The sequence below is a fragment of the Sciurus vulgaris genome (assembly GCF_902686455.1).
Source record: "Sciurus vulgaris genome assembly, chromosome: 9".
In the NCBI taxonomy this organism is placed as follows: domain Eukaryota; kingdom Metazoa; phylum Chordata; class Mammalia; order Rodentia; family Sciuridae; genus Sciurus; species Sciurus vulgaris.
Genome location: NC_136469.1, coordinates 111,629,070 through 111,644,050, shown reverse-complemented (window position 1 = coordinate 111,644,050; position 14,981 = coordinate 111,629,070). Strand labels below are relative to the sequence as shown.

Below are 14,981 nucleotides of genomic sequence, written 5' to 3'. Positions count from 1 at the left end.
TCTTATTTAGTTTTTTCCTTTTTGTAGCATTCTATTCTGATCTTAAAGATCTCATTTCTCTTTCTTCTCTTTTTTTTTTCCTCCCTTAAATTCTCAAACTTTTCTTCCAAAGAAACCTTTATCTTCTACCTTAGGTAGCATGTTTTTGTTATTCATATTCATTTTTTACAATTATTCTCTCAACCAGAGGATACAACACATTCTTCTTATGATAAAACACACATGTGCTACATTTATCAATAAGCAGAACTTAGAAATCTAGAACCAAGATCAAAGTTTATAGCTTACAAATCTAAGTGCAAGTTGAAACCCCACAGACAAGGTTTGTTTTGTGTAATTCTTCTCTTAACCTTTTAAAATTTATTATTATTATTATTATTATTATTTTGGTACCAGGGATTGAACCCAGGGGCACTTAACCATTGAGCTACATCCCCAGCCCTTTGTTGTATTTTATATAAAGATAGGGTCTCACTGAGTCGCTTAGGGCTTCACTAAATTGCTGAGGGTTGCTTTGAACTCTTGCCTCCTGTCTTCAGCCTCCTGAGCCACTGGGATTATAGGAGTGCACCACCTTCTGTTAGTCTTGAAGGTTGTTCAGTACAGAACTAGGAGTAACTGACTGTTTTTCTTTTCTTTTTTTTTTTTATTCCTGTTTTTCTATTTTATTTTATTTTTTCTTCCCACATACTAATGGGATTTGTTGTTGCTTATTCATAATGCACACAGTACACAGTATAACAGTATAATTTGGCTATTATCCCTTCCCTCCCTCCCCTCTTCCTATTCCATTTCCCCCCCCCCCCATTTTCATATACAGATACAAGATTAATCTGTATATGAAAGTCAAGCCCTGGAATAATTTTTCCCCAAGAGGAAAGTTCTGATGTTAAAACTTTGTTAAAATAGAGGGGGGAGAGAGTGTGTGTGTGTAAAAGTATTCTTACTTAAAATACTGAACTCTTGCACCACTTATATCATAAATGAAATCAGATCTTCTGCATCTAACATTATCTTGCCATTCAAGAGTCAAGTTTCTAAGACTCATAGAATGTTAAAGCTGGAATACCATTGCTAAGTAGTGGTATATAAAAGGAGGAACAGTAATTCAGCTCGTACATTGGATCACACAATGCTGTACAGCCAGTTGATGGTTTCCAGATAACATTCTTAGTGGTAATGTGATAAAACACAGGTTTTAAGTCCAGTGATTGCCATTTAATCGAGACTTCGCTTCTTCATGTATTTTACCATTAACAGAGAAAACATCTTTCAAAACAGTCATTGAATCTTTATTGCTTTGATAGCACACAGTTGTTAAAAAGATATCCATACTAGCCCCACCATAAAATTAATAAACACCTCCACAAGCCACAGGGAGTCCATGGTTTTCATGTTCTGCATCCCTGCACACTTGCCTACTGTGGTGCCTGTGCTTACAATACAGTGGAACCAGCAGCTTTCAACTTGGCCTAAGTGGATGCATTAGAAAGTAATAAATAACATCATAAAATAATAAACTCTACCTGTCATAGGTGAATACTACATATTTTTCAAAAAGTGTGGACTGTTCACACTGTTTTTCAAGGCAAGGCCTTTTGCTGTGGTGTCCTTACAGAATTTAGAAAATGTTCTTTAAAATCCTGGCTTGCAGAACTGTGTGAAAACACCATAAAGGTGCAAAACAAACAAACAACCCCCCCCCCCCCAAAAAAAAAGCCAAAACATTTTGCTTCCCAAATGCCTGAATCAGGATCTTTTCTCAGTTTTCTCTGCAATATCAGACCAACTTCCATCTATAGAATTTAAGTCGTAGTAGTCTGGGCTTCTATTTCTATTCAAGACCTGTTGGGGCCTGCCTGTGGGGGACAAAATTGCCATAAGTTATGGTAACTTACCAAGAACCAAGTTTCACTTGGCATGACCCCACTAAAAACCTCAGATTTCACCCCTTATTTGTTTTTCTCAAGGGCCAAGCCTCAGTACATTAGATTTTAAAGGCTTTTCTTTCTTGGACTTATCCCGTAAGCTGTAGCCTGCTCCCTGCTCCCTTATTTCTTCAGTATAGATCTGGGTAAGAACAGAACGGAATGTGTACCAAATCCTAAAATAAAGGAGAGAACTAAGCATGCCCAGCCTTCTCTCACAAGTTTATCAGTTTATCTACCTCTTTCTCAGGAGGCCAGTAGGAGGAGGGGAGTGATTCATTAAGGGCCTTCCCCCACCCCCTGCTAGAATAAATTCAAACTCCTGATTATGGTCTGCAGAGTCTCTGGCCCCAGTTCCTCCCATTTTCCTTGCATTTCATGTTTCAGCCACACTGGTCTTATTTTTGCCCTTTATACAAACCAAGCTTATTTCTTTTCCATTCTTTGGACTTAATGCATATTCTGCTTAATCATTTTTTTCCCCAGATCTTTTCACAGTTTTTTCGTCTCATAATTGAGCCTCTTTCCCTGACTACTTTAGCTAAAACAGCTCTTCCCAACCCACTGCCATATTACTTCTCTTTAATTTGCTCTATTATATTCATTACTATTTGATGTTAGGCATTTGTGATCTATGAGATTTGTGAAGGCAGGAACTCCCATCCTGTTTAGTGTCATATTCCAGCATCTAGAACTGTGCCAGGGCATGTAGTAGTTACACAATAAGTATTTCTGATTAAATGGTGGAAAGGAAGACATAAAATACTTTAATAAAGATATAAAGTACAATAATAAATTTGTAGCAGAGTATTTCTGTGTTGATTATCAAGGAAGGCTTTAGGTAAAAAGGTGACACTTGGCTAGACATGGAAGAGAATAAATTGCAGTGTTTGGTAATAGCATTCCAGGAGGAGGTAAAAGTATGAGGGAAAAAACACAACAAAGTATATAGTCAAAGGAAGGAAAAGAGTAGCAAAAGAAAATTCAGCTCAAGAAAATATTTCCCCTGAATATTTCCCTACTTGCTTTGTTTCCTTTGCTCTGTTCTGGAATTAAACACTCTATTTTCAGTTGAGGTCTTTTGTCTTGAGAGAACAGTCAGGAATTCAGTTAGAATAGCAGAGTCATTGGCTTTGGCTGTTCCTTTTTGAAAAGTTAAAGTCAAGAAATGCAGAATTTGTAGACTACATGGATTTAGTTCAATATATTTTTATCACTTTATAACGTAGCCCAGTCAGATCCTTTCTGGAAGTAAGCATGGCATGAATTAACAGGGAAAACAATTAAGGTCTTTTTCCAGTTTCATTTTTAATTTCCATCTGCCCATTTTCGAGGAGGAAATTCTGGGGGAAAAGAAATAAGTAAAGCGTAGTTGTTGAGGGGTTTTGATGGAAGAGAAATTTCTACTGTGTCAGAGTCATCAGTTACAGTGCTTTTGTGGGAGATTTTGGAGGGTTTTTGTTTTTGTTTTTATAGCCACGCTCCAGAACAGCATCAGTGTTCTTTAAGGGACCAGGAAAAGTGGTGATGGTTGCCATTTGCATGTAAGTACTGAAAAATAAACTGGTAAAAATAGAAATGTATTATTTTTAATGTGTGTATGCTTGAATGTGAGCTACAGAGTCAGAGGTTCATGTTGATTTAGGAGGAATCAGATAAGCTTGTATTATTAGTAGTAAGGCAGTGGGGGAAGAGTATGAGTCCATAGAGGCAGGCATTCACACTTGTGCTCTGTGTACTTTTAATATTCTTAAGATTGGAGTTGCTGTCTGAAAATTGTTTATTTTCACTGGAATTGGTGGATCTTTTTAAAAATGTTAAATTGGCCAAGGTTATTTTTCGAATAAGTAAACCAACTAGGTTACAGATACTAAAGAATAATATATTTGTGTTTGTTTTTTCCCCACTTACATTCAAAGAACATAATTATTGATATTTTTTCTTTTTTTTTTTCTGTCTTAATTCCTGTTACATTGTTTACCTTTTATCCATTTTGCTGATTCCCCCTGCTTTTTGGGGGGCAGTACTGGGGATTTAACCCAGGGGCACTTTTATCACTGAGCTACGTTTCCCAGTCATTTTTATTTTTTATTTTGAGACAGGGTCTCACTGAGTTGTTTAGGGCCTCACTAATTTGCTGAGGCAGGCCCCAAACTTTTGATCCTCCTGTCTTAGCCTCCCAAGTCACTGAGATTACAAGTATGTACCATCATGCCCAGCTGATCAATCCATTTTAAGCTGCATAGGCTCAGTGGTATGCACAGTGGCATAATCCTAGTGCCTCTGGAGGCTGAAACAGGAGGATCATAAGTTCCAAACCAACCTCAGCAATTTAGCAAGGCCCCAAGCAACTTAAAAGCATTAATTCTATAATTCACTAGTTCTTTTGTTTCTTAAAAATAAGTATCAAAAACGTGAGAAGAGCCGGACATATAGCTATAATACATGATTCTGTAAGGTTCGGGGGGACACTAAACTAGAGGAAGGCCTTTACAATAATATAAACGAGACGATAATGTCCTTATTGGGCACATGGAGACAGAGACGGGTTCTGTAGGTACATAGAAGGTATGGTCAAAGATGGTTCCCAAGTTTCTGTCTTAGACAGTTGGGTAAATATTGCTCCATTCACTGAGAGAAATGATAGGAAGTAGGGCTAAGTAGGAGGAGAGAAAATATTTTAGTTTGAGGCATCCTTAGGCCAGGTGTCAACAGGACCAGTTTTTTTTGCCAGTAAAATAGTGATAGTAATTATCCTTTTTGGAGGAATATATTTAACAACTATAACCTGATTAGCATAGTACCTAGTGTATAAAATGTACTTAATTATTATTGTTAATGTATATTGGTCTAACCTCAGGAGGGAGAACTAGGTTAGATATTTACAGTCAAAAATTATTAGTAGTCCATTGACAACTGAAAAAATATCTAAAAAAAAAAGAATTAAAAAATTATTAATACTCATGATAATTAAAGCCACAGGAGTACTTGAGATCACATGAGGAACAGTACCTGTATGGTAAAGAAAAGTCTTCATGAAAAATCCTTGAAGAATGCCAACATTTAAGAAATAGGAAGAGGAAAACCCCCTACAAAGTTGTGCCTTTGGTTCCCTGTCTTTGTATACATAAAAATTGGAGGCAAAGAAATGTGGATTTGGAGAAGTCTGGGGGGCATTTCCCATGGGCTCAAGATCAATCATCCCACATAGAAAAGGGAAAAAAAAAAAAAAAGTGGAGGAAAAAGAGCCTGCAAGGGAGAGAAGAGCAGTGAGGAACAGGGTAGGAAGAAAGCCAGGAGTTTCAAAAAAGTGACAAATAGAGGTAAAGTAATAACATGTTTCTAGAGCTTGAATAACAAGGAATAGTTGTTGGTATTGATAGCAGCAATCTAACAGGATGTTGAAGGCAGGAGACATTGTTTAGTGAACCAAAGACTTCGTATAAAGTGAAGAAAACTGAGACCACAAGAATATATAAGATTTTTTTTCCCCCAGTAAGTTATTTGCTGAAGGTGGTGGCCTCTGCTTGTAATGCCAGCTACTTGGGAGACTGAGGCAGGAGGATCACAAGTTTGGGGTTAGCCCCAGCAACTTAGCAAGACCCTGTCTCAAAATAAAAAGGCCTAGGATGCAGGTAGAGTGCTCCTGGTTTCAATCGCCAGCATTGAAAAAAAAAAAAAAAAAAAAAAGTTAGCTGAAGTGAAGGAGTGGGGAAGGGGAAAGGATAGCTGGAGTCTAGAGATGTACAGTTTCCTTATTTATAAAATGGGGGTTTTAATATTTGTATTTTGGAGTTAGAAATAGCATGATAGGTGACTAGCATAGTACCTGAGATCATTTATGCTAGTCCTTACTGTTGGAATCTGAGCCCCTAGTTTTCTTCAGAGAAAACCATTTTTATTTTAACATCTGGGTCTTCTAGTGTGACCCTGAGCTACATAATCGAAGTTTGTCCTCAACTCTGTCATCTCCTTGCTTGACAGAGGCTTACCAAAGTCTTGTCTTTAATGCTAGACTACTGGTTAATATCAAGTGCAGATTCTCTTTTACCTACCTAAAACACTAAATTTCCTTTTTTAAGTTTCATCTTGTCCAAATGCAGAACACCCTCTTTTCTCTCACATTCTTAAAATACACTTAAGTAATTGCTTACACATATCAGACCTCCTTATGAGTACTTAATGGACCATAAACTATATTTTTCAGATTTGTACTCTTATTATCTGAATGGTAATAATTTCTTGTAAATTTACTTTTAATGGGACCTAGTTGATTAAATAAGCTTTTGGTGGAAATTTTTAATCTAAACCTATGCTAAATTGTTCTCTCTCTCCTAGCAATGGTTTAAACTGCTTCTTTAAATTTCTTGCCTGGATTTATACGGGTTCAGCAAGTATGTTCTCAGAAGCTATACACTCATTATCTGATACTTGTAACCAGGTGAGGATAAAAGGTTTTTTTCTTACTAATTTTAAAGTACATTTTTAACTTTAGTCTGAAAGTTGATATGTTTAAAGACAGTGATTCCTGTAGTTGGTTTATGGTAGAAAATGAAAATTGTTTTACTTCTGAATGATTAAGTACAATTGGCCTTCTGTATCTGTGATTCTACATCCATGGGTTCCATATCCTAAGAATGAACCAGAAATACTCAGAAAAAAAATTGTGTCAGTACTGAACATGTACAGGCTTTTTTCCATGTCATTCCCTAAACAATTCAGCAGTTATATACATAGCATTTACACTATATTAGGCGTAAGTAATATAAAAATGATAAGTAATGTAGAGATTTTTTAAATGAGAGGATGTTTGTAATTTATGTGCAAATCATACTATTTTATATAAGGGACTTGTGTTTCCAAGGATCTTATCCTTGAGGCATCTTGGAACTAATTGCCCAGTAATACTGAGGGTCATCATATTTTAAAGCAGATCATTAGGCTTTGAGAACGTCCCAACAATGGAATGTGTTTGGTTACAAGTTTTTATAGAAGAGATTCTTTATTGAGTAGAAATCTGGTATCTAAATATGAGTTCTTAATTTCTGTAAGAGTCAACAAAGTTTTTTTTGAATAAAGATATAGTGAGAAATAACAGTCACATTGAATTAAGACAGAAATGAATGTTTGGGGCATCTGAAGTGGCTCCATTACAAAGCAGAGTTCAACAGAGAAAGGAACTACTTAAGACAAAATTCTGTGGAAGTCTTTATGGGGATTTCCTTGAGTCTTTGCTGAATGTTAAGTTACACATGTGAGCAAGAAACCACCATGGAGCAGTAAATTGAGTAATTCCTAGAGCATCACACAGGACTGAAGTACATTCAAGTTCTGACACATGAGATAAGAGAGTCCCCATTGATACCCAGGTCCACAAAAGGCTCAGACCATAAGAGTAGAGGATAAATTATCCTTAGTTGTAAAGGCTATTTTAATAGAACCCTTCCTAACAAACCTCCCTAGAAGCTCTAAGGGATCAAACTGATATGCAGACAGTTTAATGCCTTGCCAAAACAAAGCCCCACACTCTTTAAGGAAGACAGGGAAATTCTAACATTCAGTATAACGTGTATTATGTGTACAGTGTTTAGCATACAATTAAAAAAAACCAAACCTACTAGATGGTCTAAGGAGCAGGAAAATGTGACTCATAATCAGGAGGAAAATCAGTCATTTAAACAGTCTTTTTGACAGATGATCAAATTAGCAGACAAGGGTATTAAACAGTTATTACCAATATTTTTGCTTTGAAAGGAAATGTGAACATAATGGGAAGAAAAAATGGCAGGTATGGAAAAAACTGAGGCTTTTAAGAGCTAAAAAGAAAAATATCAAAAATTTCACTGTATAGAATTAATAGCAGATTAGATAATGCAGAGAAAACAGTTCTGAATTTGTAACAGTAGAAAACATACTAAAACCAGAGATTAAAAAAAAAAGAAAAACTAAAAATGAAGAAGAAATCCACAGTAACCTATGGGATAGTATCAAGAGAACTTGATCAACATCTAAGGAAGAAATAATAATGATAGTACATAGATTTTCAGAAATAGAGAACTGAATTACTCAATTCAGTTCCTTTAATGAGGCCGACATAACTGGTACCATAACTTTATAAAGTCATTACAAGAGAAAAGAAAAATATAGAGACCAGTATCCCTCAGGAACATGCTTGTAAAAATCTTTAAAATATAGTCAAATTAAATCTAATACTATTTAAAACTAAGTATAATCTAGTGAATATAATTCCAGGAATGTAAGGTTGGTTTAACATTTATTATCAGTATGTATAGGAGGTTAATATGCAGCTATCAATGCATTTCTACTACCAGAAAATCAATGAGAGTATGAGACTTTTAAAATTTTCCATTAGTAATATAACAAAATATTAAATAAGAAATCTAATAAAAGGAGCTGGAGTTGTGGCTCAGTGGTAGAGTGCTTGCATAGCATGTGTGAGGCACTGGGTTCGATTCTCAGCACCACATATAAATAAAATAAAGGTCTATCAACAGCTAAAAAATATTTTAAAAAAGACTTCTCTTTGAAAAAAATAAATCTAATAAGAGATGTACAAAATCTTTACACTGAAGATTATAAATTGGGAAAATTTTTAAAAGATTTTAAAGAAATGAAGAGGTAATACTGTGTTTACATAGATTGGATGCCATGGGATTAATATGTCAAATTTCCCTAAAGTGATCTGTGGATTTAATGCAATCCCAATTATAATCCCTATAGGCTTTTCATACAAATTGACAAGCTGAATAAATTCCAAAATTTTATATGGAAATGCAAATGCAAAGAATCCGGAATATTTAAAGCAGTCTTGAAATTCAGAGAACTTCAAGACATATAAAGCTTAATAATTAGGACAATGAAGTATTTGCATAAGAATTGACAGAAAAGTGGCCATGCATAATGTCAAAGGCCTGTCATTCCAGCAGTTTTGGAGCCTCAGGCAGGAGGATCACAAACCTAGGCCAACCTGTGCAATTTAATTTAGCAAGACTTTTGTCTCAAAATAAAAAAGAAGTGGAAATGTAGCTCAGTGATAAAGTAGTCAAGGTTCAGTACCCACTATTAGGGGAGGGGGGCAGAAAGAATTGACAAATGAAACAGAATAGATTCTCATTTACATGGGCAGTTGACTTTTTTTGGCAGGGGGCGGGGAACTAGGAATCGAATTCAGCTGTGCACTGCCCCACCCCCTACCTCTGTTTTTTTTGAATTTTGAGAAGGGTCTTCTCAGTTGCTGAGGCTGGCCTGAACTTGTGTTCCCACCACCTTAGCTTCCCAAATTGCTGGGATTATACGTGTGTGCCACTGCACCCAGCACCAGTTGACTTTTGTGTGAGATTCCAAATACAATTCAGGGAAGAAAGGAAAACATTTTTAAATTCTTTTTTTAACAAACACGACTAGAAAATTTAGATTTCCAGATGGGGGAAAAAAGGAACCTTGACCCTACCTCATACTGTGTTCAAATTTGAGGTGGGTCATAGGCTCAAATATAAAAGCTAAATTGAAGATTCTAGAAGAAAAGAAAATGTCTTCTAGACCCTTGGGTAAGCATAGATTTTTACAAGTAGGAAACAAACTATACCATAAAATTAAAAAGTTTACAAATTAAACTTCATGAAAATGAAAAACCTTTTCTTATTAAAAGATACCCCTTAAGAAACTAAAAAGGCAGGCTGGGGTTGTAGCTCAGTGGTAGAGCACTTGCCTTGTATGTGGAGGCACTGGGTTCAGTCCTCAGCACCACATAAAAATAAATAAAAATAAAGGCATTGTGTCCTTCTACAGACAAACAAACAAAAAAAACTAAAAAGGTAAGCTATAGACTAGGAGAAAATAGTCTCAAAACATATCTGACAAAGGATCAGTGTCTAAAATAAAGAACTTATACAACTCAGTAATGAAAGATAACTCAGTTTTTTTTTTAAGATTAAAGTTTTGAACAGGTATTTCACAATAATACATGAATGGTGGCCAGTAGATACATGAGAAAGTGCTAATAACACTGTTAGTCACCAGGAAATGTATACTAAAACAACAGCAAGACTGCTCTATTCATCCACTCTAGTGGCTAAAATTAGAAAGCCTGACAACCAAGTGTTAGTGAAGCTATGGAGCAGCCGTATCTCTTAGACATGCTGGTGAGGGTAAAATGGTACACTGTTGAAATGTTTGGCAGTTTTCTATAAATATATGACTTCGCTGTGACCCAGCAATTCTATTCCTAAGTATTTATTCAAGAGAAATGGAATGAATGTCCATGAAAGACTTGTACGAGAATATTTATAGCAGCTTTACATATAATGTCCAGAAAATTGGAGTCAACCCAGTGCCCATCAACATCAATAAATTGTAGTATAGTCAGTCAATGGAATATTATCTAGCAATAAAAAAGAATGAACTACTTACCTAGTTGGTAGCATGTATGCATTCCTATACTGAAAGAAGGTGACCCCAAAAGAATACTTATGATAAAATTTGTACTTTAATTTCTGATTTAAAAAAAATTTTTTTTAAATGGTTGCTTCTGATGTGGGGGAAGATTGAAAAGAGACATAGAGGAACTTTTGGGAATGTATGGAAAGGTTCTGTCTTGATAGGAATATGCTACAGGGCTGCGCGCATTTGTTAAAACTCAAAGAACTATAAACTTGGAATTTGTATATTTCATTGCATATCACTTTTTCCTCAAAAATAAAAATTTTCAAGCCAAGTAAAGTGGTGCACTCCTGTGATCTTAGCAACCCATGAAGCTAAAGCAGGAGGATCACAAGTTTGAGTCAGTCTCAGCAACTCAGCAAGACCCATCTCAAAATAAGAAATAAAAAAGACTGGGGATGTGGAAAAGTACCCCTCAGTTCAATCACTAGTACCCCTTAAAAATATAAATTAAAAAAAATAAAATTTTTCATATATACAAATGTTACTGAGGAGATATTTGATAACATTAATATTAGAATTAGTATTAATTTTTCAAAATATAATCTGCCTTTATTTTCTAAAAGTCCCTTTTAAAGTCAAAATTTTTAAAGACAAAATGGTATGATGCTTGGAATTTACCTTTAAAACATTTATGAGGAAATAGATTTGGATTAGATAAAATAGATTTGCTCATGTATTTATAGTTGTTGGTGCTTGGTAATGGATGAATTGAGTTTATCGAATGGTCTGTCAGGTTTTTGATTTGTTTTATCCATCTCTATCTGTATGTTAGAAAAATAAAGTGCAGGGCTGGGTATATAGCTCAGTTGGTAGAGTGCTTAAGGCCCTGTGTTCAATCCCCAGTACTGAAAAAAAAAAAAAAAAAAAAGGTGCAAAAAGACATGTAAACTGTGATCAAATCTTTAAGCATGCACACTCCTTTTCTGAAATCTGGCACAAACATATTCACAAAAGCAACATAGAAGCTGACTGCTCACTGGTAATCCCAGCAAGGTGGGAGAGTGAGTCAAGAGGCTTGCAAGTTTGAATCCAGCCTCAGCAATTTAGCAAGACTTTGTCTCAAAATAAAAAGGACTTGGGATGTAACTCAGTGATAAATCGTCCCAGGGTTCAATACCCAGCATAAAAAATGGATAAATTAAAAGATAGATAGATAGATAGATAGATAGATAGATAGATAGATATAGTCTGAAATATGATCCAACCTCTTAAATAGTACCTTCTCCTGTACTGCTGAAATTTCTTTAAAATGAGCAAGTATTAGTTTTGTAACTAGAAAAAGAAGTGAATTTTTTTAAAGGAATAAACAAAATGAGAGGTAAATAAAAGTTTGAAACAAGGCTGGGGTTGTAGCTCAGTGGTGGAGTGTTTGCCTAGCATGTGTGAGGCACTGGATTTGATTCTCAGTGCTGCATATAAATAAATAAAGAAAACTAAACAACTAAAATATATGTACATACATATTTTTATTTATATCTACATATATATTAATAAAAAAAAGTTTGAGACCATGTGGTATCAAGTGCTTTGAGAATTCCTGAGTAAAGAATATGACTTAGTTTTTTCAAAAAGGCTTCAATGAGATAGATATTAATTGGGCCTCACAGAGTAAATGGAAATTGTATTTCTCATATCCTTTTGACAGTTGTTCCTTTTAATATCTATAATAACATGTCTAAAAATCTAATTATTTGCAGTACTTTTATACCATTCACTTCTTGAGCAACAAAACACCTCCAGCTTTAAAGTAGACCTGTATCTCTAATGATAATTTAGTTTCACAATTTCTTTGATAGTTTGTTTTGAAAATTTTTCTGCTAAACAATATACAGCACATTATTTAATATTAACTCCCATGAAATTTTCAATGAAAAATTGAAAACTCCCTTTTTTTATTTTTTATTTTTGGTAACTTTATTTTTTTTATTTTTTTATGTGGTGCTGGGGATTGAACCCAGTGCCTCACATGGGTGAGGCGAGCGCTCTACCACTGAGCCACAATCCCAGCCCTGTAGTAAGTGTTTAGAAGAAGGCACAGTTCTTTGTCTTGTTTTATATGCACATAAAACAACTAGGAAGATCAGCCCAGTCAGCGTTTAAACAGCTGCTTGTATAGTAAAGTAATGAAGGAATGTCTAAGGGAAGGTTTGATTATGGAGCAGTGAGCCCTGATGATGCTTCTTAGCCACTAGATCTTAGTACTACGTTGTAAACAAAATAGATGTTGTATTAGTTATATATACATTAACAGGTGTGGGGTGTATGTGTGAGAGATAAATGTGCAGGAAAAAGTCTGGAAGGACACTTAACCGAACATTATTATGATTCTATCTTACCTCTGAGGAAGAACAGGATTACAGATGAGCTACGATGTCTGATTTTTTAAAATAACACAGGTTGCACAAATTTTGATTTATAAAGTAATTATTGATATCTCAGACTTCATTATGTAGACAACCCAAATATTAAGGATTTTAAAATGATTAAATACTTATATGAAATGTTTCATAAATATTATAAACGTATGTTTATATTATATACATACACATATATGCATGATGTGAATTAATCACTATTTTAATGTACAGATTTAAGAGATTTATATGTTCCTTTTAATTTACTTTCATTCTCTTTGTTTAAATTCACTAAAGAGTCATCATTTGTATTTTAGATAATTTACCCCACCTTTCCTTGGGAATTCAGTTAAAAAAAAAAAAAACTTGTAATATTCCATGTATTTATGGTAGGATTTTCAATATCAAAACATAAAAATCCAGTGTCTATTTGTTTTAACCATTTTCAAGGTAGTTTATTCTCTATAAATTTTATTATGAAAATATATTTCATAATTTTTAAGGGAAGACATCTATGAGGAATTTGGTTATCTAGAAACCTTACATATCTGATTATTTGGTACTATGCTGAAAAAAAGGAAGGTCCTGAATCAGTCAAATAAAATTACATAGGGCATTCACGTAGAGGCTTTCCTTTCTTACTAAACAAATAGTTCTGATAAGTTAGATATTTTTATAGATTTCTAAATTCACATCAAAGTAGAATGGACAAGACTTACTATAAGCAAGCATACTTATATTGAGAGGTTCCAGTGCATAACTCTTTAACAATATATAAAATTCAGAAATTAAAGAAGGGAGGGAAAGTCTGGGAATCTGGCAACTAGGATTAAACACATGTTAGCAATTTACCATGTTTAGTTTTTGGTTTTTAAGAAATAAAATTTTGTGGTGGTTGCATGCTGAGAATTGAATTCAGGTCCTCGCACATGCTGAGCAAATACTCTATCACTGAGCTACTCCACCAGCCAAGATATATAATCTTAGTTATAATACGTTCTTCATCTTTATTCCCTCCCTTCTGCTCACCAGATAACCAGTGCCCTGTGTACCTTGATGTATTTCCTGTGCATGGTTTTACAGTTTTACTACAAATATATGCATGTATACACAGTGCATACTGCCTAAACTTTTCAGTTTTTTGTACAGCTGTACAAGTATTCATCTTGTAAAAAATCAGATACTACAGTTCATCCTAATCAAACTTGAGTTATAAACAGTTAAATGTATCTTTCAGACCTTTTTCTGTGCTTTATATTATAAGTAGTTTATAAAAACTACAGAACATGATTTGTTTTATACTCTACTGCCTAACTTGCTTTTCTACCCCCTTCCATTTTGTGGTATGTCTAGAAGCTTTTTCCATGACAGTATAAAAAGCTCTGCCCCATCCACATTCTTTTAAAGTGTTTTAAAAGTAATCTAAGGTTTATCACTTGTTTTCCCAAACTGATGGATTTTAAAGTTGCTTTCCTGTTTTATCTTTTTTTTTTTTTTTTCCTATTTTTTATCTTTATAAACAATGTCATTTTGAACCCCTTTGGTTCATTTATTTTTCTGATACTGAAAATCAAAATTGCTGTACCTTTGGACATGTATATGTTATGGGAGTTTTCTTATTGTCATCTTGCACCCTCCAAATTGGCTTAGTCATATAATATTTTCCACTTGTTAATTACCCTTTTCTTTCTTCTCCATAGGGTTTACTAGCATTGGGCATCAGTAAGTCTGTTCAAACACCAGATCCTACTCACCCGTAAGAATATTGCCTTTCTTTTTCTTCTTCTTTTTTTTTTTTTTTTTTTTGTGACAAATTGTTGAAATCAAAGGAACTAAATTTCAGAAACCTCCTGCAATTTATTTATCTGCAGTGTTTGAAAGATCCAATGTATCCCATCCATTTTTTCTAATATAGTATCTAAAATGCAGGACTTACTGTTGTGCCTAAGTAAATTCAAGGTACAATTTGAATATGGAGTTTAAATTATTTTAATGCTTTGCAATACAGCACGAAGATCTTTTCCACATTTGATGATGAAAAAGCAAATATTTGGACCTTAAGAATTCTCTTTTATTTTGGTCCAAGGAAGCATATTTCAAATTTAGACTAATAGGCTGCCCAGCCTAAAGTTTTGCTGATACCTTTCATTAAATATATATTTATTTTAATCCTTTTATTGTGATTTTAAAATATTTTAATATTTCAAAATTATGTATTTGAAAATGAGTATACTTC

General features: G+C 34.3%; 1 protein-coding gene across 1 annotated transcript in view; it reads left to right on the top strand.

Annotated features, from left to right (window-relative positions):
* Window positions 1-14,981, top strand: part of SLC30A9 (solute carrier family 30 member 9) — a 79,864-nt gene that overhangs the window by 38,352 nt on the left and 26,531 nt on the right. The window contains exons 8-10 of the mRNA XM_079152857.1: window positions 3,405-3,472; window positions 6,267-6,369; window positions 14,446-14,501. Coding sequence (XP_079008983.1) covers window positions 3,405-3,472; window positions 6,267-6,369; window positions 14,446-14,501 — 227 coding nt within the window. The remainder of the gene's footprint in view (window positions 1-3,404; window positions 3,473-6,266; window positions 6,370-14,445; window positions 14,502-14,981) is intronic.